The sequence below is a fragment of the Urtica dioica genome, unplaced genomic scaffold, assembly GCF_054948205.1.
Source record: "Urtica dioica subsp. dioica isolate 48M unplaced genomic scaffold, U.dioica_male_clone48M_v1_H2 Urtica_dioica_male_H2_contig_64, whole genome shotgun sequence".
Taxonomy (NCBI): Eukaryota; Viridiplantae; Streptophyta; class Magnoliopsida; order Rosales; family Urticaceae; genus Urtica; species Urtica dioica.
The window spans coordinates 1-23694 of NW_028297254.1; the positions used below are offsets into that span (position 1 = coordinate 1).

The window sequence follows — 23694 nt, forward strand, 5'->3', positions numbered from 1 at the left end:
GCTCATTATTAATAACCTTATTTATATATCCTCACATCCCCTCAAACTCAAGATCGGGCAAGAACGAGGAGCTTGGTTATTTACCGAGTAAAGGGTTGTGATGCCAATGGTTTGTGAGCCCATTGGCAAGCTGACTCGCAGACGGTGTGAAGGTCACCCTCAAGGAATTGTTCAACACTTTCTCGCGGACAAAGTTGAAACAAATTTCCACATGTTTAGAGCGCGAGTGAAGAACAAGTTTGTTGGCAAGATACGCAGCCGACTCATTATCACATAAAATGTTGCGTGTAACCACATTAGTGACGCCAAGATCACGAACTAGAGACTGAATCCACATTAGTTCACGCATTGCAGTAGCCACAGATCTGTACTCGGATTCTGTGCTAGAGCGGAAAACTACACGTTGCTTGTTTGACGCTCAAGCAAACAGATTTGTACCGAGGAAAATGAAGTAATCGTCAATGTTTTTTCTGTCATCCGGACAGCTGGCCCAGTCCGCATCAGAGTATGCATATAGATCAGAACCAGGCTGAGCTTAGAGAGCAAGACCAAACAATGATGTGCCTTTCAAGTAACTCAAGAGACGTTTCACTGCTTGCCAATGAACATAAGTCGAAGCATGCATGAACTGACAAAATTTGTTCACGACAAATGCAATATCAATATCACTCCTTCTAACGTCAAAATGTTAATCGAGTCTTTTGGTTGCCACTTAGAATCGTCAGTGGTTCGATCTAGGGTTCGGCCTTAGATTGAACCACGGACGGTTCTAAGTGTCAACAAAAAAACGTGGTACTTATAAAGTTTATTTATGTCCATAATAAAACAAAAACGTCACAAAAAATAGTAAAAAAAAAAAAAGGAAAATAACAGTAACTTTGTTTTCTATAGTTTGTCCATGCGATCAAAACAAAAGAAAATTGTTAGATGTTTTTGGTAACAGTAATCATATTTTTTTTATATGGAGACTTGCAATGATGATTTAGTTTGTCATTATCCACTTATTAGGCGATGAAGTTTTATTTGCTTGATTAAGTGACAAAATGCACCACTTGTATAATATAGTACTTGGTAAAATAAGTGGATGTTATGATGATGACAAAAAGACAAATTTATTGTATAGTAATACTGTAATAATAGCTTTGTCTAGTCTGCTGGGTGAGAACAATAAGAACAAAAATATAGATAATAATAATTTTAAAATGTTTATAATAGGGCAAATGATATACGCTTACGCGTAATCAAACACTAAATACTTTACTTTAGTATAGTATAAAAGAGGATAACTTTTCCAAGAAAAAAAATATATTGATAACTTTCCACAAAAAAAAAAGAAGATATATATATATATATATATATATATATTGTTTTTTGTAGAAATAAAAAGGATATTAAATTCCATTGTTTTTTTTTTTAATCTTATTTCAATTTTTTTACAACCTTCCATAATTTCTGTGTCGTATTTAAAGGTAAATGCCAATTTATCGTTGCTGTCGTTTATAGAACTTCCAGCCCTTCTGGGAGACACGGGTTCCCAAGTTCCAATGTTTTCTAGAATGACAGAATTACCCCTTAAAGAAAACTTCTTATACCATTTACTCGTTTTTTTTTTAATTACTTAAATACGTCAAAGACTTAAAGCCTTGGATTGAGATCGTGTCGGTTCGTGAATCTAGTTAGTAGATACACACACCAAAAAACTCCTTTAAATAAATGACGTACACGTGACCGGCACGTGAAAGCAATGCCGCCATAAGAATCTAACAACTTGACTGAGAACCGAAAGCGAGAGTCCAATATTTATTTTATTAAATGAACAACGAGTTAAGTCTCACTAAATTTAAAAAAATAGTTCATAACAGATTTCTTAATTGCAAATAATAAAAATAATAAACCACCACTACAAGAGTATAAGCAAAAAAGCATGCCTTTGCAAATACAACAAAAGCACTGCTAAACCGCCCAAAAATATAAATAATACTAAATACATCATAGGAATTTGACATAACAAAAAATAACATTTCTTTATTACTTCCAAAAGGATGACATATTGTTTTTTTTGACATATCTTTGGTCAGTGCGTTCCACTTCCACCATAAACAAGTAACGGCTTAACACCAAGTGAGAAAAAAAAAAGACTGGAATTATTTGGGTACGGAAAATTTATATTACAGTTGTAACAAAAAAAAAGGAAAAAAAAGACCACATTCTAATTGGTCTGCTCATTTAGCAAAATGTGAGTACATTACTACATTAGGACCTCAACAGTACAGCAAACTACCAAAAAAAAACTTAAAAAAAGCCTTGTGGTTTGATTAGAGAGATCAAACAGAGGCAAGTTCATGTAAGAGCTGAATGACAGCTTGTTTGGTGGGTAGAGCCGGAATCGCTCCTCTTTCCGTGACCGTGATCGCTCCGCACGCGTTCGCAAATAGCAACGCTTCTCTTAGACTCTTCTCGTCCTGCAAAAATCATATTATAAAATAAAATTTAAAAAAAAAACACAGAATTGAGAAATATTCCTATGCATACATTCATATAAAAACAACATTTTCGTACCCGAAACAGGTTTAGGTTTGAAGCCAGGCTGTAAAGAATCCCGCTTACAAACGCGTCCCCGGCCCCGGTCGTGTCAACAGGTTTGACTTTGACCCCGCCCACTCGGCCTTTAAACTCCTAATATCAAACCAAACATATCAGTTTAATTCCATTTATAATTAAAAAAAAAAAAAAAAAAAGTTTAGACCTTGGTGTAGTATCTACAACCGGCCGAGCCTTCGGTGACAATGAGAAGCTTGAGATTCCGATGGAAAAGCTTTGTCAAGACGACGTTATCGTCGTAAGGATCATCTCCTCCGGTCAGGAACGTGATCTCGTCCTCGCTTATCTGTCAGTCCAATAACCAATTTACACATCATCCAAATTTACGAAAAAAAAATAAAAAAATTTACCTTGATGAGATCGGCCTCGTCCCAGATGCTCATAATCCCGTCCCGGGCGGCCTCGTGAGAGGGCCAGAGAGGAAGCCTCAGGTTCGGGTCGTACGAGAGAAAGCAACCGGCTTTCTTCGCGGCGGCCATGGCCGCCAGGTGGGCCGACCGGCACGGCTCGTCGATCAAGCTGATCGACCCGTAGTGGAATATCCTCCCGCGAGCGATGAGGCCTCGGTCGAGCTCGCTCTCTCTCAGAAGCATGTCCGCGCTCGGGTTCCTGAAGAACAAAAACTCTCTCTCCCCGTCCGCTCGGAGAGTCACGAACGCCAGAGCCGTCCTCGCGCTCCGGTCGAATCTCACCCCCGAATTGTCGACATTGTTCTCCTTCAGGATCTTCGCTAGCATGTGCCCGAATTCATCGTCCCCAACCTAAAAAACGAACCGCACCAAAACAATCATAACAACACATCTTAAGATGTCTTCTTCGGTTTTTTTTTTTTGTTGGTTTTTTGGGTACCTTGCCGATGAAGGCAGAGGAGCCGCCGAGCCTGGCGATCCCGACGGCCACGTTGGCGGGGGCGCCACCTGGCGCTTTCTTGAACGCGGGAGCCTCGGCCAGGGAAACTCCGGCCACGGTCGGGACGAAATCTATGAGCATCTCTCCGAAGCAAACGACGAGCGAATTGGTGTTCTCTGACGCTAGTCCATTAGTACCTGAGCGAGTCAGCCATGGGAAAGCAGAGCAGGATTCAGGACCACGGTGGATATGATCTGGTTGGACAAGTCTTTTTTTTTTTTTTTTTTTTTTATATATAGCCATGTGATGATACTAAATACTAATACTCTTCTGAGATACAAACAATCTTATCCTGACCAAACAAGACATGTTTGAGATTCTATGATCCGATATTTCCAAGGTTATATATAAAAACAAACAAAAAAACAAAACGAGCATATGTTGAATCATTACAATTTCCAAAAAGATAAAAACAAGATCTTATTTATCATTTTTTTTTTTTTTTTTTGTGGATTTGCCGAAGCTGTTCCCAGGTGGGTTGTTGAGAGTTAATGAGTCCCATTAAAAAAGCTTTAAAAAAATTGCTGAACTCATGAAGCCAGAGACCATTTCCCAAAAAAACAGATAAGATCAATTACGTCATTTACAACATTGATTTTCCGGTGCACCGTGGAATTATTTCATTTCAAGCGATGTTCATCATCTATGCCTGGCAAGAGAATTCAGACACAAAGCTTAAGTATTCACGTGGCTTACTTAACAGGCCTTGAAAACGCATAAGAAAGATCTAAATTAATTCATTTAAGAATAAAGAAAGATCGTAATCGACTAAAAGAACCGATCTTTAAAAGTTTCGAGCCATAATTAGTCCAAACCTAGATTTTCAAATCTCATTCAGCGACAAAAAGAAAAAAAAAAAAAAAAAAAAAGTACAGAAAACAGATTGGAAATCTCGCGAAAATATATCAAGAAAACGAAGACTCTGTATTCGGTTACGAAGAAGCAATGAAAGAAAGACGACAAACCTGATGTGAGATTAGAAGCCATTACAACGATATATAGAAACGATGGAACCAAAGGGCAATGAGAATTGCAGAGAGAGAGAGAGTTGGGTGCAGAGAAGAAGAAAAGAAGAGCGAGAGTAGAAGCGTGGTGGTTTTGTTACAATCTTTGAATAATAAAAACTCACAGTGGGCAAAAGCTGACAAAACTCAAAGGCAATGAAATGTTATTAAATTATCCAAATATATATTTTTATCTTACCCTTCTCCAACTCCAACTTTATATACAGACTCATCGACCGACCCTGTTTCCGTCTTTTCATTCTTTATTTTTAGAACTTTTTTATTTCCTTTCCCAAAAGTCAAAAAATCAGAAATAACGAGACGACGTTTAATACAAAAGGATAAAAACGGATCACGTATGTTTTTCTTTTTTATATTTTATAAATATATGTAAAAATTATGTAAAGATATTTATAAAATTAGTTATTCTTTCATTTTTTTTACGCTAAAATGTTATGACAATTTCATTCTCTTTTTTTTTTTTTTTTTTTTTTTTTTATAGAGATCTTTGTGATTAATAATAGATTTATATATTTTTTTTAAGTCATTCACTTTTTTTGCTTTCTTATAATGTCTATAAAGAATAAATAAATAAATAAAATTGGTGAACTGTAGTTATCATCGTCTACGTGTAAATATTTTATTCAAAAAAAAAAAAAATTACGACGTGTGAATCTGGGATATCCCCAAATTTTTTTGTGCGGGGAATAAATTAATTTTAAGAATCTTCGTGGAGAACCGTTGGAAAGATGCATGGATGGAGGCAAATTCCTAGGGATTAACACGGGTTATGGATAAGATTTAATCCACAAGCACGACTAGTTTTAAGAGTGAGATTGAAAACTGTATCTAGCTTCACTTTTCCTCCTATAAATATGCTCCAATGATTATTTCCAACGCTGTAAAAAGATTATTTTCTAAATACATATCTTACTATAAGTAATGTAATTGTATAACATTATCTTTGCGCTTGCGAAAGAAAATAGAAAACCACTTTCATCGGACAGGAATTCGTACTTGATTAGAAGAAATTATTCTTTCTAATATTGATAGAGATTTCACTTCCCATAGAAGAGAAACTTTCATGATATTTGTGGAAATTTCCACTTACAAACATTAAAAAAAAATTATTTCAAATGATCAAAATGTAGTGTTTTTTTTTTTTTAAATAAGGACTGTAAATTTACTCAAAAAATAAAAGAAAATAAGAACTGTAATGTAAAAGTGATAAAATGAATAATAATTTAACGAAAACGGCTTCTTTAAAACCTCTCCGGGGTCGGTAGAGGAAAGAGTATCTTTATTTATTTCCATAATTATTCAAAGTAATAAATACAAATCTAATAATCAAGGTTCATACTTGAAAGATCCAAGATCCACATCGAAATCGTTAATGAGATCAAAATTAACAAACGTCTCGTGAGCTCGTCTATCGTGTAGAAGCCAATAATTTCCACCAGTTAATGCATCTACTATTTTAAGAGCTAGATTACATCTTCTATCATCGATAATGCGCCCGAAGCCATTTAATGCGGCCTCAGATGAATCAATTAAGACAAGTATCGAGAGTATGTCATGAGTTATTCTTGACAAGATGAGAAACATGTTTTCGCGTTACCTCCACCATGCCAGGACGTCAAGTGTATCTTGTTGCATGAAAAAAATCGAGACGTGTTGTATATTTTATTAGGGAGTCTTAAATGCAACTAAATTCGTATAGAAAAAGGATTTTGCCTGGACCTCAATATTTGTTATATATTTTTTTCATGGCTCTAATGCATGGATGAAAAAGGAGAAAATAGTTGACATCATGACGATGTGCTATTTTTGTCATGCTATGAATTGAAAAATGCGAAGTAGGTGTATACACAACAGATAATATGCACAAGTTTCATCATAGATAATGTGAAAAAACTCACAAAAAAACTTTAGCCATAGCAATGTCGTTCTCATTTATGTTAGCATTACCCGTATCATTGTCAAATGATACTATGACCTTGTAATAACCCGGAGAAAAGAAGTTCTTCAACATTAAGTACGTTGAATTTCACCTAATTCTATTGTCAAGATGGAAGGTTCTTTCATTTAAGTCATTTAGTAAAAAAATGCCTCTTCAGCCCGTCTACCCTAGGGTTTGAACTATTGACTCAGACAATAACATCCCTAATTTTTATGATGGATGAGTCATAAGTTTCGGGAGCTCCAATAATACTCTTCCCTGTTTCGAGGTTTAATCTTGTAGTATGTAGATTAAATCTCGTGAAATTAAACTTTTATCATAATTTTGTCATCTATCTTGTTTAGCTTGTATCGCCGAAATCTCTAAAATATTTGTAATTTTATGAAGTGTCTACAAAATTTGGCGGCATCTCATCAAATATATTGGATCGATGTCATCTTCACTATTTCACATAAATAACGATATGTATGTATTAAATCTCGCGGGTTATCAATAGAATTAGATTTGAGCTGATATGAAGACATATTATTATTATTCTCTTTGATTTTGGATATAAATAAATAGAAACATAAGAATGATTAAATTTTTATTTCACTAAAATTATTATATCCTAATATTTATATATAATTATATTGATAAAGACAATAAGTTGTAATGTAGGGGAAAAAATATTGTTTCCATCTTTTCCAATCCATTCAAATTAAAGGAAATAAATTTTAATATACCCCCATAAAAATCAATATTCTCATCCTAATCTCCACATTTTAATTTTTTTTCATCATCTCTATCAAACGACAAGAAAACTAATTTGCATATCCTAATTCATCCGTCTTAATTCTTCCACCGTCCATTCTGTCCTACAAATTATGATCTCAGAGTATGGACAAATGTTACCCACTGAAGTTTCATTTTCAATATTCTTGTATTCCACTTTTCGAAGGTTCCCAAAACCAAATTCTACCGATATAGTTGTTGGAGCGGTATTAGAATTAGTAGATAATACCAGGAATAGCATGTAGTCCAATTAAATACTAATGATATAATAGAATAAAACGAATAAAAATCTTGACACCGACGAGTATTCAATAAATATTTGGGTGGTCACCGTGGTGTCGTCAGAAACCACTCTCATGGTACAAATACAATGCATGCCTAGGTTCCCGAAGCATTTTATTATTCTAGTAGTTTTTCGAAACATGAGATATAGACTTTTGTTTTATTATTATCTTAATTAATTAGTTCCGAGCGCCAGTGATTTATGTGTAGTACATTTATTAATATTTCATAAAATATACTCTATCAAATATTTATTTGAGAAATGATAAAACATTTAACAGTTTATTTTGTATCCTTCAAACTATTTTGTTTTAAAAATTAATTTATTTTTTTCAAATTGAAAATCCCTTTTTGGTCATTACTATTTATTATACAGCATAGTCCAATAGATTATAATTTGTCTATTACATGCTGTATCAAGAGAGACAATAATTGTTGTCAACTAATAAGTAGAAAGAACGACTTTTCCTCAATGGGTTTTTTTTTTAATTATTTAGATTTTTTTAAGTATGATTTTACTTTTCAATTACATTGTATGTTTGTTGTAAATTACAATTAATAAACATGTTTTTCACAATTTATTAAGAAAAAAGTGCACGATATATACGACAATATAATTGAACAAAATATTATTAGGTGGAAGATTTTTTTTTTTTTTAATTTTTAAAATACAACTATCTTGGCCAGGCATTTGTATCGCCCATGATGGGCGAATGCACATGTAGGTTCATGATTTAGGATGCGAGTTTTAGATCCTCTTGTGTGAATGCGTGCGTTTATAGAATTACATTTTCAATGTGAGACTTTGACTTTTTCAACTTATAATTTTTTTTTTTTTGAAAAACCGTGGGCGGTACCACGGGAGGAAATATCATTAAAAACCCTCACATATGGCGGAGGAAAACCGTGATTACACATTACAGACTAATACCACGACGATCGTGCTCTACCCCATGACCGAGCCCAACCATCGGGCGCCCGAATTAAAATCTAAAGCAAACCTGGCTAGCTTGTGAGCAGCCTTATTACACTCCATCGGGTGAAAGATAAAATCAATATTAACAAAATTAGGCATAAGCAAGAAGATATCATCCAATATCGTACCAAGCTCCGTAGTCGGCGAAGTCCCATGCCGAATAATACTAATTACCTCAAGGCAATCAGACTGAATCAGCACGTTTCTCCAACCAGCATCCAGAGCGTAAATCATACCATGAAGAATCGACGAGGCTTCCGACAATTGCGGCGAGAGACCTTCGGTTCGAGAGGCTATTTCCGATCCAAGAACCACCCCTAAAGAATCACGAGCAATACAGCCAATCCCAAATCTGAGTTCATTGGGGCGAACCGCCGCGTCTATCGAGACCGCTACGGTTCCCTCGGGCGGAGGCATCCACTTCCGAGACTTATTCGTCAACACCTCCCCTTTAGACTTGCCGAAAGCATCACGGAACTCATTGACAAAGCCATATGTCCATTCCACAAGATCAGTTGGGCACCATCTTTTCTTCTCGGCACAAATGTTGTTCCTGTGATTCCAAAGTTCCCATAATAAAGAAATAAAAAGTTCGAGCTTACATACCTTAAGGACCTTAGAAACTTCAAGGAACATCCCGATGACATCTTCATCTCGGAATAATGGGAAGAGATCTCTGAACCCACCGACTTTCCAGACTTTCCGGGCCCACTGGCATCCCCATAACGCATGAAATATAGTTTCCTCGTGGGACGAGCATATGGGGCAAACCGTATCAGTAATGATCTTCCGTTTAGCCAGCTTAGCTCTAACCGGAAGCCACCCCCTGCACATTTTCCAAGCAAAGCTCTTCACCTTAGGAGGGAGTTTTAGGTTCCACAAAATTTTCCACCATTCGTTGTTCCCAGAGGAGCCTGAAGTACCAGCCAGGGGGGAGGAAGAATCCATAGCCACCCTATATCCGCTTTTAACCGAGTACTCGTCATCCTTAGTGTAGTGCCAGCACAGGATATCCATTCCCCCTCCCCGGCTCAAAGGAATGCTTAGAATAGCATTAGCATCCTCCGGTGCGAACATGGAATCGATGAGAGACGAATTCCAAACCCCGAGGCCGCTCATCAGCTCTGAAACACGCATGTCCATCGGAATGAGAGGTTCACCTGTAAAATCAAAGGAAGAAGGGCAGGGTAACCACTTATCACCAATAACAGAAATCAACTCACCATTACCGATTCTCCACCTCGACCCCCGGTTAATCACCTCCCGGCCCCAACAGAGGCTCTTCCAGAGAAAGGAGTCCGAGGAAGTGCAAGGCGCTTCAAGGATGTCGCTGGATGGAAAATAGCTTTCCCGAAAGACACGGCCGACTAAGCTTTCCGGGTTCCGAAGGAGACGCCACACGTTTTTAGCAATGAGTGCTTGATTGAAATATCTGATATCGCGAAACCCGAGCCCACCATTAATTTTATTGGCCGAAAGCTCTTCCCATTTGCACCAGTGTATTTTCTTTTTGCTTCCTTGGTCTCCCCACCAGAAGCTCGCCATAGCCTTATGAATATCGTCCACCAGGCCCTGAGGGAGGCGAAAGCAACTGGCCACGTAAGACGGGATCGCCTGAAGGACCGCCTTGATAAGGACTTCTTTCCCCGCAATCGAGAAGTAGAGGCCCCGCCAAGCATTGATCTTCTCCCACACCCGCTCCCGCACGTAAGCAAAAATATCCTTCTTTGCCCTGCCCACTGCAGTAGGAAGACCCAAATAACGGTGATGACAATCAGTAACAGATACCTGAAGGATGTCCGCAAGATCTATCCTGGTTGCCTCGTCGACACTGAACCCGAAACAGACGTCCGATTTGGCAAAGTTGACCACCTGGCCCGAGGCTCTAGAATAAGCCTGTAAGCACTGGGCCACCTCTTTGCATTCCTCTTTCGTAGCACCGCAGAAGATGATGCTGTCATCGACGAAGAAGAGGTGGGAGATGGATAAATTGCCTCACCCAAAACGGGCCCTTCTAATAAGATCCTGACGTTCACGAGCTCATAAAAGATCTGACAAGCCCTCGGCGCAGAAAAGGAAAAGGAAGGGTGATAGTGGATCCCCCTGTCGCAGCCCCCTACCTGGAATCACACTACCACGAACTTCACCGTTAATATTAAAGGAGAAACTCACCGACGTCACGCATTGCATGATTTTCTCAACCCAACGGGCATCGTATCCCAGCTTGAGCATCATAGTCTCCAGAAAAGGTCATTCCACCCTATCGTACGCCTTAGCCATGTCAATTTTCAGGGCCGCACAAGAGCCATTCCCAAATCTCCCCCGAACCATGGTGTGGATTGCTTCGTAGCATATCATAACATTGTCGAAAATTTGCCGACCACCAATAAAAGCACTCTGATTCTCTGAAATAGCATAAGCCATGGTTAGTTTAAGGCGCTCAACATAACATTTAGATATTACCTTATAAATGACGTTACAGAGGCTTATGGGCCTAAAATCGCGAACTCTTTCGGCCTTCTTCTTCTTTGGGATAAGAGTGATGATAGTATTGTTGATATTCCCCACCGGTTTGCCTTCGTTGAGGACTCCCAAGCAAAGACTTACCACCTCATCGCTAACAATGTCCCAATAGCGCTGGTAGAAAAGAGCCGGGAAGCCATCCGCCTGTCCTGGGTAGCTTCTCTAGCTGAGGCCGAAAAAGTTAAATTACCCTCAGCGATCGTTGGCGCCAAGATCCGTCTAGCCTGCCCCAATTCAGGAACCACCACGCTTGCCCGTGGTCGACGCAGAGAGCCCAGGCGTTCCGGTCCCCGACGGCTGAGAGAGCTCCTTCTCTCCATGAGTCGAGCTGTTCTGGTTCGTCCTTCCGACCGCGATATCCACCAGGGGAGAGGCCTTTTTTTTCTTTTTGGATATTTTAAGAGGCTGGGCCCGGGAGTTATTGGCCCCATCCTTATTGATTTCCTGAGAGAGCGCAGACCCATTACCTACTGGTAGAGAAAAGCCCAATGGGCCGAATCCTGGAGAAAAGGTATTGTTCCCCAGGCCCAATAAAATATCAGGCGATATAGAGGGTGAGACCCCCTTCTCCAAATTCGCGCATGAAGATTTAGCAGACTTCAAAATCTTGGAACCCCCAGCCGACACCTCTTTAAATGCGCCTCCTTCCATAGGTAAATCAGTGATTGGTTTCGAGGAGGGCGGGTTGGCCGTGGCGCGAGTGTCGGGATTAAGTGGTAATTGATTACCAACGGACTTGTCTGTTCCCGAGGCCTCCTGGACACGTTGGGGACACGCGCCACTCCCAGACTGCTCCTGTCGCCGCGGCCTTGCTCCACCTTCGTTACTAGCAGACCCAAAAACCCCAGCCGCCACAGGAGCCGCCGACGCCTTCAAGGCCGCACCCCGGCTCGCCGAAGATCGAGCATCCTCACCGTGTCTACCCTCAGAATCCCAGATTGTGAAGGATTTCTTAACAAATCTGTTGGGTGGGTCGGCCTTCAACCACGTCCCGAACTTAAAATGCTTGGTTGTCTCTGGATTCCCAGTATCCGGCCTGGTCGCCACCATCCCATCTCCCGTGCACTGTTTCCAGCCATGTCCCACCCGACCACAGCTGAAACAAAAGTCAGCGAGCCTCTCATACTTGAAATCGATCCAGAGTTTTTTAGTAGAAGTTCCCAGACTCACAAACATGCCCCGGCGGAGAGGCATAGAAAAATCTAGCAGAATTCTAATCCTAACAAAAGGGTCACGACATCGACCAGCTCTATCGCTATCGACTCTCTTAACCTTGCCAATTTGTCCTCCAATCAACTCACCCATTTTGGTGGTCCTGGCCAGCAAAGGTAACCCATGCAGCTGCATCCAGATCTCCGACCACCGGAAGACAGGAGTCTCCATCTCGCGCCCCGCCGGGTCATAGAGAATCAGCAGAGATCTATCGAAAAGCCAAGGACCGTTATCCAACACCCTCACCTTGTCTGAGGCATTACTAAAGGTAAAGCTCAGGACATCCCCTTCCAGATCAACCACCGAAACGTTTCCTTTCGTGTTCCACATACCCCCAACCACAGCTTTCATAACGTTCTTGTTGACTGGTTTGTTGCACAGCAACTTCCCCAGAAGGATCCCCTATCCGGAGATAGAGCTCTTGTTGTACATCCCCTCATCAATTGAGAAAACCGCAGCTTCCCCATCCGACAACTCTAAGGATGAATATTTACTGCAAACGTCCTCCATCGCGCCCCTGCAAACCAGGGAAAGGAAAAAATTCTCCCTCCTCAACTACCGGCAAACACTCTGTACCTGCAACCAGTACTTTCCGAGAAAGCGACAAAGGATGCAGGACAGCGAGGCAGAGCAAAAGAGGGCCGAACTTTTCCAGGAGAGAAAACTCTCAAAAAACTTCTTAGAGCACTGATATTCAATTTTTCAACTTATAATTAAGAACTTAATAAACACCATGGATCCCAATTTAATTTAGAGATTGGAGCAACAAAACCCGCTTACGAGAAGACTAGGCAAACTTTATGAACACAAGATGAAAAAATTAAGCTGAATTTTTTTCATAAAACCCTATACGCGAGAAATTTAAGGCTAGGGAAACAATATAACGAAAAGAGAAAGGTGACAATGAATAACGAAGGATGAAGATTAAGAGAAAACAGAAGTGCATTTTCACTCATCAATGTTATGTGAGACAAATGAAGCGATGGAAATAGCCGATGGACATAAACGATTAATTACAAAACTTTTTATAAGTTCTAATTGAAAAACTTAAATATTAGATCGTAATATATGAGTAGGTCCAAATACCACATCCCGTCAGAAATGAGATTTGAACACGATTGTCCCATTTTTCTTTTTAGTAGTACATTCATGTCACATTTTATGTTTGTTTTCGAATTGCTGCCTCTTTTTAGCATAAAATTATATGTAAACGTGAGCTATATTATATATATATATATATATATATACATATATATATATATATGTATAATAAAATTACATGTGTGACATAGAAGCTTATTAGGGCATTTGTTATTATTTTTACTCACAGATCCATCAAGCTCTTGGTGTTCTTGGGCCTTTACACTTTTTATATGTATTTGTCTATGCAGATAATCGTTGTACATCTTTTACAGATCGAGCATTTAAATACACCGAATTAAAGTGAATGCTTGATACAATTCACGAGGCACACATTTATTTCATCATATTTTTATTAAAATTGAAGGATTATTAAAATTAATAATAAAAAAATCAATTAATTGAGTAACTAAATCACCAAAATTTGAAAATTTTCTAAATAATCAAATTTTTGTAAATTTTAAGTAAATAACCATTATGGTGATGTGACATTGTTTATATGTTTTTAGCATTATGTTTATGCATTAAGAGTGATGGTTATTTATAATTACTAGTGGACTATTAATGTATTTTTGAAATTATTAGTAAAATTTCGTAGATTTACCAAAAGATAATAAAATTTGAGTTTTCATATTGCTATATATCTAAGGAGCCTAAAAAAAATTGAACTCTTTTCCCGTAATTGACTTTACTAAACTATTGAAGAGAGTGGACGAAATGCAATTTCACTTAGTTCTCTTCTTTCATTTTTTTTAAATAGTGTAATAAGTAATTATTATTTACTATATAAGCGGAATCTCTATTGCTTTGCTTTATGCCACGATATCAAGCACATTAAAAAATATATGAAATAAATTTATAAGGATTATTTTAAAACTACGACTAATTAAAAGATATTGTCTACTATCCATTGCTAAGACTTTATTCCATTTTTATGAATACGGTTGTTATTAAATACAATTTTTTCATGACGTACATATGTGTCACTAAATATAGTTTTTCATGACGTGTTTTCATAAAAGTGGAAAAAAGCATTGCTAATAGATAATGAGAAAAAGTCTTCCATTTAGTCAAACTTTTGAAATAGTCTCAAGTTAATAATATGGTCATTAATATCTAATCAGCTCAATTAGTACTCCAGCATCATTATTCTAGTCACACACCTAAAACTTGGGCAAGACAAATCATAATCCTAAATACATACATGTTTGCTCGCTATATCAAGCATTCAACTTTATTTCAAGCACTTAATTCATATATAATCAAGAAGAACAACGACCTATGATCAAGTCTTCAGAAAAGCCAATCTTGGTTGTTGATGCTATTCCCTCCTGATACGTTCATGATAGGCTCATGATTGTTTGGCATTTCTTCTGGGACTCTCATAAACCTGTCCAAAAGAGAGAAAAAGTGGACTATATATCACTACATTATATAATAGCTGCTTTATGTATATTTTTCTCATTCCGAGACATATAAAACTAATTATGCATGCCCTACACAACAAATTCCCGAAACAAATGAATTTTCCACTCAAACTTGTGTATTAGCATGTATCCAAGAGTCACCATATAATAGCAAATATTGTAGCCAAATTAACATCAGCCAGAAAAATATAAATCAGTCTTTTTTAATATTGACAATTTGAGATTATTCAAGGTGAGCAAGCTGTTTTCAAACCTGTTACTGCCTGATGATACTATGTTGAGATCACCTTGAGCTTCGTATAGAAATCGAGTAATTTTTTCCTCTTCGTCCTCAAGCTGATCAATCAAATATCAAATACTATTAGAGATAAATAGAGGATTAATAATATGCATCATAATAATACTCGTTTCATGAGAAAAATCAAAGCAATCAACGTAAAGCACCAAAATCAAATAGTGATTTGATTTCACTGTCCCGTCAAAATCCTATAACGTTCGAGTGCTTACAAACCCAAGCCGTCTTTGGGTCGGTTTCAATTAAAATGATTGTGAGATCGGGTTGAACCGGACGATAATGTAAATCCATTATATTTTCTTTTAAAGATTGCAAACATTATAACATGTGAATGAGACTCTGTGAACTATTATTTGAGGTGAGAAGTTGTACAAAAAAAAAATGATAATTTCTTTATGACAATACAATGACTTATTTGCATCGGACAGTGCTCATTAAACTTTATTCAATTGATACTATGCTAATGTCTCTAAAATGATTGCTCATATGACTTAAGTTATCTATTAATTTGTAGATGTTATCCTGTATTAGAGAGAGAGAGATATATATATATATATATATATATATATATATATAATGTAAAATATGCATAGAGAAAATAATATGAAGAAATTAATCCCCCAAAATCAACCCAAATTTTTTTTTTTCAGTTTTATTGTATCTCACCCCTAAAATCAGCTTGGATTGGATTTAACCTAATATGACATTCATCAAGTAGTAGGTTGATTGAAATGAAAAAAAATAATTATATCAACCTAATATGATTACACCCCTACTCTTGTATCTGATTTCAGTAATTAATAAAATAGTTAATTAGGAGGAAGAAATATATAACCTTAGAGTTGAGCTGTAGATTTATCTCGTCGAGTTCACGAACCTACACATAAGTGTATACACAAGTTGAAAAACCGTAAGCTATAAATGTATGCAGTTCATATATATACGCAAATTCACATAATATATATCATTATCTGTATACAGGCAATATGAAATTTAGTAACAAATATAGTATTAAAGATTGGATCAAGAGTGTCATAAATCTTACTTTTTTGCGCATTTCTTCCAGTCGACCTGACATGCTTTGTGACTGTAAGGAAACAAACAACATCAATTACTTCTTTTTTTTTTTTTGGAAAAACAAAAAAGTATTTGTAGGGAATGTTATCTGACAAATGTAAATGATGCATAAAATATAGCTTGGTCATTTGTTTAAATAAAGAAAGGCAACGTACGTTGATCATGTTAAGCTATAGATCAACTTGAACATGCATATTCATGTAGTCAAAGATTTTTATTCTTTGGATCATTGAATATTATCCTGATATTGGATGAATATAGAAACACCAGTCACATTTTTTGTGATTAATTTTGTATATGTTGAAGCATTTACATAGATTTGTTTTTATATATACGGCGATCCAAATATTACTTCATTTCCCTGAAAGAATATACTTTTTCAATTAAAAAACAATTTATTCGAAAAGAACAATAAAGACACCTCATATATTTATTTTCCGTCTATTATGGAACCAATTTATATAAAAGAATTACAGAGAAAAAGAAAATAAGGACTGCAAAGTGTTTTGGTAATTTTTTTTCAAGCTTCAGTTTACACATCTGAATGGTAGACATGCAAGAAGTCAAATAATAATAAAAAAATCGTTCAATTATTTGTACTAAATCCTGAAGAAGAAGAAGAAGTTACTTCAATTCATGGTGTGCAATATACATGTTTTAACTCACACACCCACACTAATTTTTAATTCACTTGACTGGAACGAGTTATATATAAATATATAAATTAACTTCACTTGTGTTATATAAGTCTTTTATTAATCTGTTAATAAGTTTACTTGGTTATTTACAAGAAATTAATCAAAGGTGGGCTATATCTCAATCCAATATATCCGTGTGGCTATATAGCTTAATAATCTATATATATATATATATATATATATATATATATATATATACACACATCAGCACATGTGTAATTGACAAAATTTTGATGCATTAGTATATGTATATAGTAGATATATATATCATATACATTCTATACCATCGTTTGTCTAACTTGTGAAAGAGTCTCATCAAGCTGTCTTTCCAGATTTTGCAATTCTTTCACACCAAGCTCATCAAGGCATTCTCCTAGAAAATGCCTTAATAACATAATAAACTGTTAGTATATCATCAGTAGTACAGTAATAATTCCATTGATAAAATTTATAGTCATTTTTTACTTCTGAGATATTTCAAATAAATCTACATATAGCACACACCTCTCTGAACGCTGCAGAGACTCGTAAGTGATCCTTAATTTTGGAATCTCCCGGGATAATTTCTGCAAAAAAAGGTGCATTTGGATGATCATATGTATATCTATAAGAGATAATATATAATAAGTTCACAAAAGCTGGTGTATACATGACTAATGGTTATATAATTAATAGAATTTCCCTTCATAACTTAGTGTTAACATGACAAGTATTATTATAGCCCTTGAAAATGGATTGATCATGTTTTAGACTTTTAGTATATACATAATAACATATTAGTATTCCAAAAGTCTATTCGTGACTTTATAAGGAAAACCGTTTCTGCTTTTAAAAAGTAATTAACTTATTGTGAGAGAATATATGGAATTCTAGAGAAATAGTTAAAATTATATATAGATTGATTGTAGTTCAAATCATGAAAATTCAAAATATAGGTTCCAAAGGATTGCGCACTTGTTCTTATATAATGCAAAATCATGACATAATTAATGTTCAAAACTTCAAATAACGTTAAGTGGATCTAATAAACATTTGTTTTTCAGACGTGTTAATGAAGAAAAGTAATAAATATCTACAGTACAAAGTCTTTGTCAGCAAAAAAATCTTCATTCTCATTTGACATATTTACTTTATGAAAATCGAGTTGTTTTTGCTTAAAGCATGGAATATAATGATTCTGTCCACATGATTTGGAATATTAAATAAGGTCCTCAAATTAGTACTGGGAGGTTTCAAGGCTGTGATTGATCAGAACACTTGGAGCTAGAACTGTAAATTTACTTATTTGTTTATGAAGTTTTTACACCTACGTATTGTCTTTAATCATTTCTGCCATAGTATATAATTGAAGATAATAAATAAACAACTGAAAATACAAAATCAGTTATGCAAAATCATAAACCGAACCTGTGCTTCTTCTTCATCAACAATGGTGTCTAATGAGGAGTAGGTAAATTGGCGGTAACGCTCCAAAACCATACTCATTCTGATACATTACACCAATTGTTCTTATAAAAAACCTAATTTAGTTATACAAATACGAATAATGATACCATACGAAATTAAAGAAGCACAAGACATAATATAAGGTGTGACATTTCCCTTCAATTGCTAGAAGGGTTTGAGAGTATTTCTTAGTAACTAAGTTAAATAGGAAACAATTAATCCTAAACAACTTTATGTTTATTTCATGGGGATTTTAAGAAATTGCTCGCATTTTCATCTTCAAGTAAGCATAACTTTAGACAAAAGAATTGAACTCATATCTGAACCTGAATTTAGAAAACATTTTATGAAAACATTATTAGTGTGGGTTAGCGAATAATGGCTAAGGTAACATGTTAATCCAACTATTAATTAGGGAAGTAAGAACTAAGAACTACGGTTAATCAATATAACCCTATTTTTAAGGCCAATACCTAGTGTAGAAAATTAAATATTTCCTTCTACTCTTAAAAAAAAGTAATGCAGAACTAAAGAAATTCTGTATTTTTTTAAAATGTTTTTTTTGTCTTGATCTTCTTCTTCTGCCAATAGAATAGTACAGATAAAAAATAAAAACTTTGAGAAAAATGTAAGGGCTTATTATTTGTTGTAGAGAGACAAATACATTTGGCATGAATTATATAATTAAGATGATACTAATCTGTATTATAATAGCTGATCAGAGTAAAATTAAGAGCTGAATCTCATAATCCACGAAATTTAACCAAAGCTATGTCCAAAAAAGGAAAATCTTCGTTCTTCACGTTACTACTGCAAATAGAAATCTAACAATATCTGTGAAGCTGTGAAAGATCTCGGAACAGCAAAGCTATTTAGAGAAAAGAGACAGAATAAGACAATTCAAAAGATATGCAAAGTGAAAGTGGAGCGATTATCAAAGAACAGATAAATAAGTACTGAAAGTTGGAAAAAAAAAACAAAAACAAAAATTCAGGTACTTGGCCCTAGACCTAAGTTTTTTCGATACGCACAAAAAATACTGAAGGATGAAAAAATGTGGGTATTATAATAAGCTGTAATAGAAAAAGTGTCAGAAATTTCCGGTTTCGAAATCTCTTCTCCATCAAATGAAAAGTCCATTTTTATTTATTTATATTGCTAAAAAAGATGAAGCAAACCCCAAGTGATGCTTAGCTTAAATTCACATCAACTTGACCTTAGTAGAAAAACCTAATTTTTCTTCTACATTGATTTATTTACCTAGATCAGTACAAATGATTTTGATTAGCATTCCAGATCTAAACCAACAGAAATGACTGAAATTGCACACATATACATACACATCATATATCTATAAATGCATAGATCGAGAGAGAGAGAGAGAGAGAGAGAGAGAGAGAGAGGTATATTTGTACTCAGGCTTTCCAAACTCATAGAGCTTTCCACGGGCAGAGAAAATGATGACTCCAACTTCAGCGTCACAAAGAACAGAAAGCTCATAAGCTTTCTTCAACAAACCGTTCCTTCTCTTTGAGAAACTCACTTGTCTGTTGATCTTGTTCTCTATTCTCTCCAGTACCACTTTCCCTCTCCCCATTCTCTCTCTCTCTATCAAAATGTGTGTGTGGTGTGTCAACCTCTTAACTTTTAGTTATTTTTTATTATTATGGTTGTTCAAGATATTTTGGAGGAAAAGAAACCACTCATCATATATCCAGATAAAAATCGATAAAGCAAGTCAAGAGAGAATTCCCATAGTACTATATAATGTTGGAAGAATGTGAATATTTTTTATTTCTTCATCCCATATATATATTGTCGTTTACCCTTTATCGTCGACGTCGACAGACATATATATATATTATATGATATTCATATAGAAAAGACCTAATGTATGGAGGGTTAAATATATGGATGAGAAATCACTGTGGCTTATTGCAAATAGTTGTACTGTGGCCAAAGTGAAAAGAACATGGTAGAATGGAAGGTACAACTTTCCCTGCCACTTCGCAAAAAGACCGGGGACACGTGTCCACTTGTCGGTAGAATCAAGGACTAGTCGATGACTATAAGTGGTTCTCACCCAATAGGATTGCGACACGTTTGCGAACTCACTTATGAGACAAAGCTTCGTGCTTTTCAACTTTCTCTCTCTCTCTCTCTTCTTGGAAGATGAGATTTTTTTTATTTATATTTTTATTAATGATGATCTTTTGAGGACATCTTCATTCCGTAAGTTGTGAAGATGGAATTGGCAGGTACCGGGACAATGGAAAGAAGCAACAAAGGATCACAGCTAAGCCAAGCTATGGGAATATATAATTGCACATTTTATCAAGTGGGTGTTAATATTAATCATCATTCAGTTACTGAAGCTTTTATATTTTTATCATGCGGTGTTCTTTATTGATTTCATTTTACTATCCTTCTCTATTGTTCAAAGAAGAATATTATTCATTTATAGCTAGCTTATAAGCAGATGTGTTGTATTCGATTACCTAATACACATATATTGTTTGTACTATAACATTGCATAGGAATATGATTGCCTTGTTATTATGGTTATACCCCCACGTACGGACGGGTACATCTTCCGCTCAAGTTTTTTTTTTTAATCTTATTTTCCGCTCAAGTTGAAAACGTTAGATCTGGTTCTTTGTATTTTCAAAATTAACAGGTTTAAATTTTTTTATTCCAATAATCATATTTAACGTGCTTTTATGGCTGAGAGAGAGAGAGAGAGAGAGAGAGAGAGAGAGAGAGAGAGAGAGAGAGAGAGAGGCTTATGGAAGGAAATGCATTTCTGTTTCCATGAGACATGGAATTCCGGGTTTTACTGGAATGAATAATTCCTTTCAGTGTTGCCCGAAATTCCGCTCGGTATGAAAATGAAATTTCCATTCCGAGTAAGTGGAAATGAATTTTCTTCCGATCATAATACATTTATTTTCAGCTTATTTTAGAGTCATTGGATTTGCAACTGTCACAAATCTAACGACTCATAGTTTTTTTAAATTAAAAAAAAAAAAAACCATAATTGTATGTGCGGAAAAAATCATTTCCGCTGGTTTTCGTCAAGATCCACTCATCCAGCGAAAGGAAATCCTGCCACTCACGTTTCCTTACCGAAAAAATCCTTCAGCTCAAATTTCAAGGTCGGAAGGATGGGATTTACAGCCTTCTTCCGTACCATAAGCCCATGATTATAAATCTTTACTTCTTTATAAATCTTGGTAGGAGGATCCACAAAATGAGGAAGTTAATTTCATCTCAACATCATAAAATGAGCGACTAGAAATAGAAGACGTTCTACTTTAGTTTGTCTCAAACTATATCAACTTAATGGTGCAAAGGCAAGTTTGACAAATAGAGTGCAATGTCGACACTCGACTAATCGAGCTTATCTCCTATTATTTGAGATAATCGTTAAAGATGTGACGTGAACTCTACTCCTATTATTTGAGTTCGTCGTTGAAGATGCGACATTCAACTAGACGATATATTATAATACTCAAATTTACCTCAATGTCGAGCTAACTGAATCGGTGTATATGGTCCAATTGTACGTAGGTCGGAAAGTGAGAGAACGGGTTAGCACACTTGTTTATTAACTCTCAATCTCTAAATAGGTATAGAAATTAACTATGTAGCTAGCTAAACTAAAAAGTGATATCTATTACGCAAGTCCCATGAATTTCACAAGTTAACCCAATTTCAAGCACATTCCTTGCACAATAGACCAACCAAGGAAAAAAAATGCCGTTTTCGTTGCCGTTTCGAGGCTCCTGATTTACGGAAAATCGTCATGCCGATGGAAAATCGAACATAAAAAATGTGGAAAATGACAAGTGAAATGTCATTTTCAAATGCCGTTTTCCATGGAAAACCGACGTGCCGATGGAAAAATGTGGTAAAATATATTTAAAATATATAATGTAATACATACATATATTTTTCAATTTTTAAACATATATAAAGAAAATACATTATGTATATAATCTTTTTTAATAGAAAATTGTATATATATATATATATATATATATAATATTTTATAAATGTGTGCTATTAATAATATTTAATATATAATTTATAAATGTGTGATATTATCAAGGTTCAAAATATCGGCGATATATCGGGATATATCGCCGATATATCCATTTTTTGGAAGTCTCGGTAAAAAATCGTGCATAACCGTTATCGTTTTATATTTTATCGCCAAAATATCGCGATATCTCCCGATTTTTTCAAAATATCGCGATAAATTGGATGTATAAATACAAACAATATCGGCCAAATTTGTTTAAAAATCGTCAAAAGTTTATCCTCAAAAATCGTTTCCCGGAGCACAAATCTTATAGCATATCGGCGATTTTGAGCTTCCAAACTCTTTATCCGTGTAATATCGACCATCCAAGAAGGAATTTTATAGCTTATCACCGATATCTCCGGATATATCTCGGGTAAGGGTATAACGCCGGAAAGTTTGGAGAATTTTTTTTTAAGTTTTGTTTTTCGTTTTTAGATAGATTTAACTCAAGTTTTGTTGAAATTTTTTGCATATTTGAAATTAGGATATGAATATGTTTCAGATCCCCAACTTTTTTTTAAGTTCCGGCGAGTTTTTCATTTTTCCGGCGACCCGCCACCCAAATTGACGGCGGCCGGAGACTTTTCCGGCGATTTCAAAATTTCCAGAATCTTCAATTAAAAGAGGTTAGTGTAAAGATTATGTTAGTGTAGAATTTAGGACATTTCGACGTGTGAATTGAAATCTATGATTGTGGACGGGAATATGTGAATTTACGATATAAATTGTGAATATGTGAATTTTTATGTGACTTTAGAATATGTGAACAATATGTGAAATTGAAATTGTGAATATGGACGGGAGAATATGTGAATTTAGATTTTAGAATATGTGAATTTAGAATACGGGAATATGTGAATATGTGAAATTGAAATTGTGAATATGGACGGGAGAATATGTGATTGTGATTGTGATATTGTGGTTGTGAATTTTTTATGTATAGAAATGACCGACGAAGGGGCAAGAAAGTATTGTACGCCCATCCAGGGGAGTTCGAACGGGTTCACATGCCACTTTTGTGGTTGGCAAATGAAAGGTGGTGGGATTACTCGAATGAAATACCACTTGAGTGGTAACGACCCCAATAAAAATGCGAGAATATGTACTAAAGTTCCTCCCGAGGTTAAAAAAGAGATGCAAGAACTGCTTCTACAAACCTCCAAGAAGAAGCAGAAGAAGAAGAGTTCTGATATTAACGTCGGTCGAAGGTTGACACAAAATCTTGAAGATTCAGAAGAAGACGCCGAAGCGGAAAGAGAACTGTTCAGACAATTCAAAAAGAA

The 23694-nt window shown here is 35.7% G+C and overlaps 2 protein-coding genes and 1 pseudogene across 4 annotated transcripts; all 3 read right to left on the reverse strand.

Moving 5' to 3' along the window:
* Nucleotides 1-2005: 2005 nt before the first annotated feature.
* On the reverse strand, nt 2006-4688 carry LOC149376159 (putative fructokinase-7). 3 transcript variants are annotated; one of them, XM_089606626.1, is made up of 7 exons: nt 4476-4685; nt 4089-4159; nt 3451-3647; nt 2952-3362; nt 2747-2887; nt 2560-2676; nt 2006-2462 (listed from the first exon to the last, which is right to left on the reverse strand). In XM_089606626.1, exons 3-7 carry the CDS (start codon nt 3589-3591, stop codon nt 2325-2327), a joined length of 948 nt encoding a protein of 315 aa, XP_089462752.1. In that variant the 5' UTR covers nt 3592-3647; nt 4089-4159; nt 4476-4685; the 3' UTR covers nt 2006-2324. The 3 variants fall into 3 exon arrangements, with proteins under 3 accessions (XP_089462752.1, XP_089462751.1, XP_089462750.1); XM_089606625.1 differs by lacking the exon at nt 4089-4159 and having other exon boundaries at nt 4476-4688; XM_089606624.1 differs by lacking the exons at nt 4089-4159; nt 4476-4685 and having other exon boundaries at nt 3451-3759.
* Nucleotides 4689-14426: 9738 nt separating this feature from the next.
* On the reverse strand, nt 14427-20065 carry LOC149376160 (agamous-like MADS-box protein MADS3). The gene is made up of 8 exons (XM_089606623.1): nt 19740-20065; nt 18286-18364; nt 17383-17444; nt 17163-17262; nt 16149-16190; nt 15939-15980; nt 15062-15144; nt 14427-14771 (listed from the first exon to the last, which is right to left on the reverse strand). Exons 1-8 carry the CDS (start codon nt 19919-19921, stop codon nt 14675-14677), a joined length of 687 nt encoding a protein of 228 aa, XP_089462749.1. The 5' UTR covers nt 19922-20065; the 3' UTR covers nt 14427-14674.
* A 2882-nt stretch (nt 20066-22947) lies between these two features.
* LOC149376161 (carboxylesterase 1 pseudogene) overlaps nt 22948-23694 on the reverse strand; it is a 1874-nt pseudogene continuing 1127 nt past the window's right edge.

Bases quoted from the DNA above. Each gene is read 5' to 3' on its own strand.
- LOC149376160 (XM_089606623.1), bottom strand. From the start codon at position 19,921: ATGGGGAGAGGGAAAGTGGTACTGGAGAGAATAGAGAACAAGATCAAC. The intron at 17,445-18,285 runs GTTCGGTTTATG...CTTTTTTTGCAG, and splicing joins TTGATGAAGAAGAAGCACAG to AAATTATCCCGGGAGATTCC. The intron at 16,191-17,162 runs GTATAGAATGTA...GTTTCCTTACAG, and splicing joins CACAAGTTAGACAAACGATG to TCACAAAGCATGTCAGGTCG.
- LOC149376159 (XM_089606624.1), bottom strand. From the start codon at position 3,753: ATGGCTATATATAAAAAAAAAAAAAAAAAAAAAAGACTTGTCCAACCA. The intron at 2,888-2,951 runs GTAAATTTTTTT...TTGGACTGACAG, and splicing joins ACGAGGCCGATCTCATCAAG to ATAAGCGAGGACGAGATCAC. The intron at 2,677-2,746 runs GTCTAAACTTTT...GTTTGATATTAG, and splicing joins GTTGTAGATACTACACCAAG to GAGTTTAAAGGCCGAGTGGG.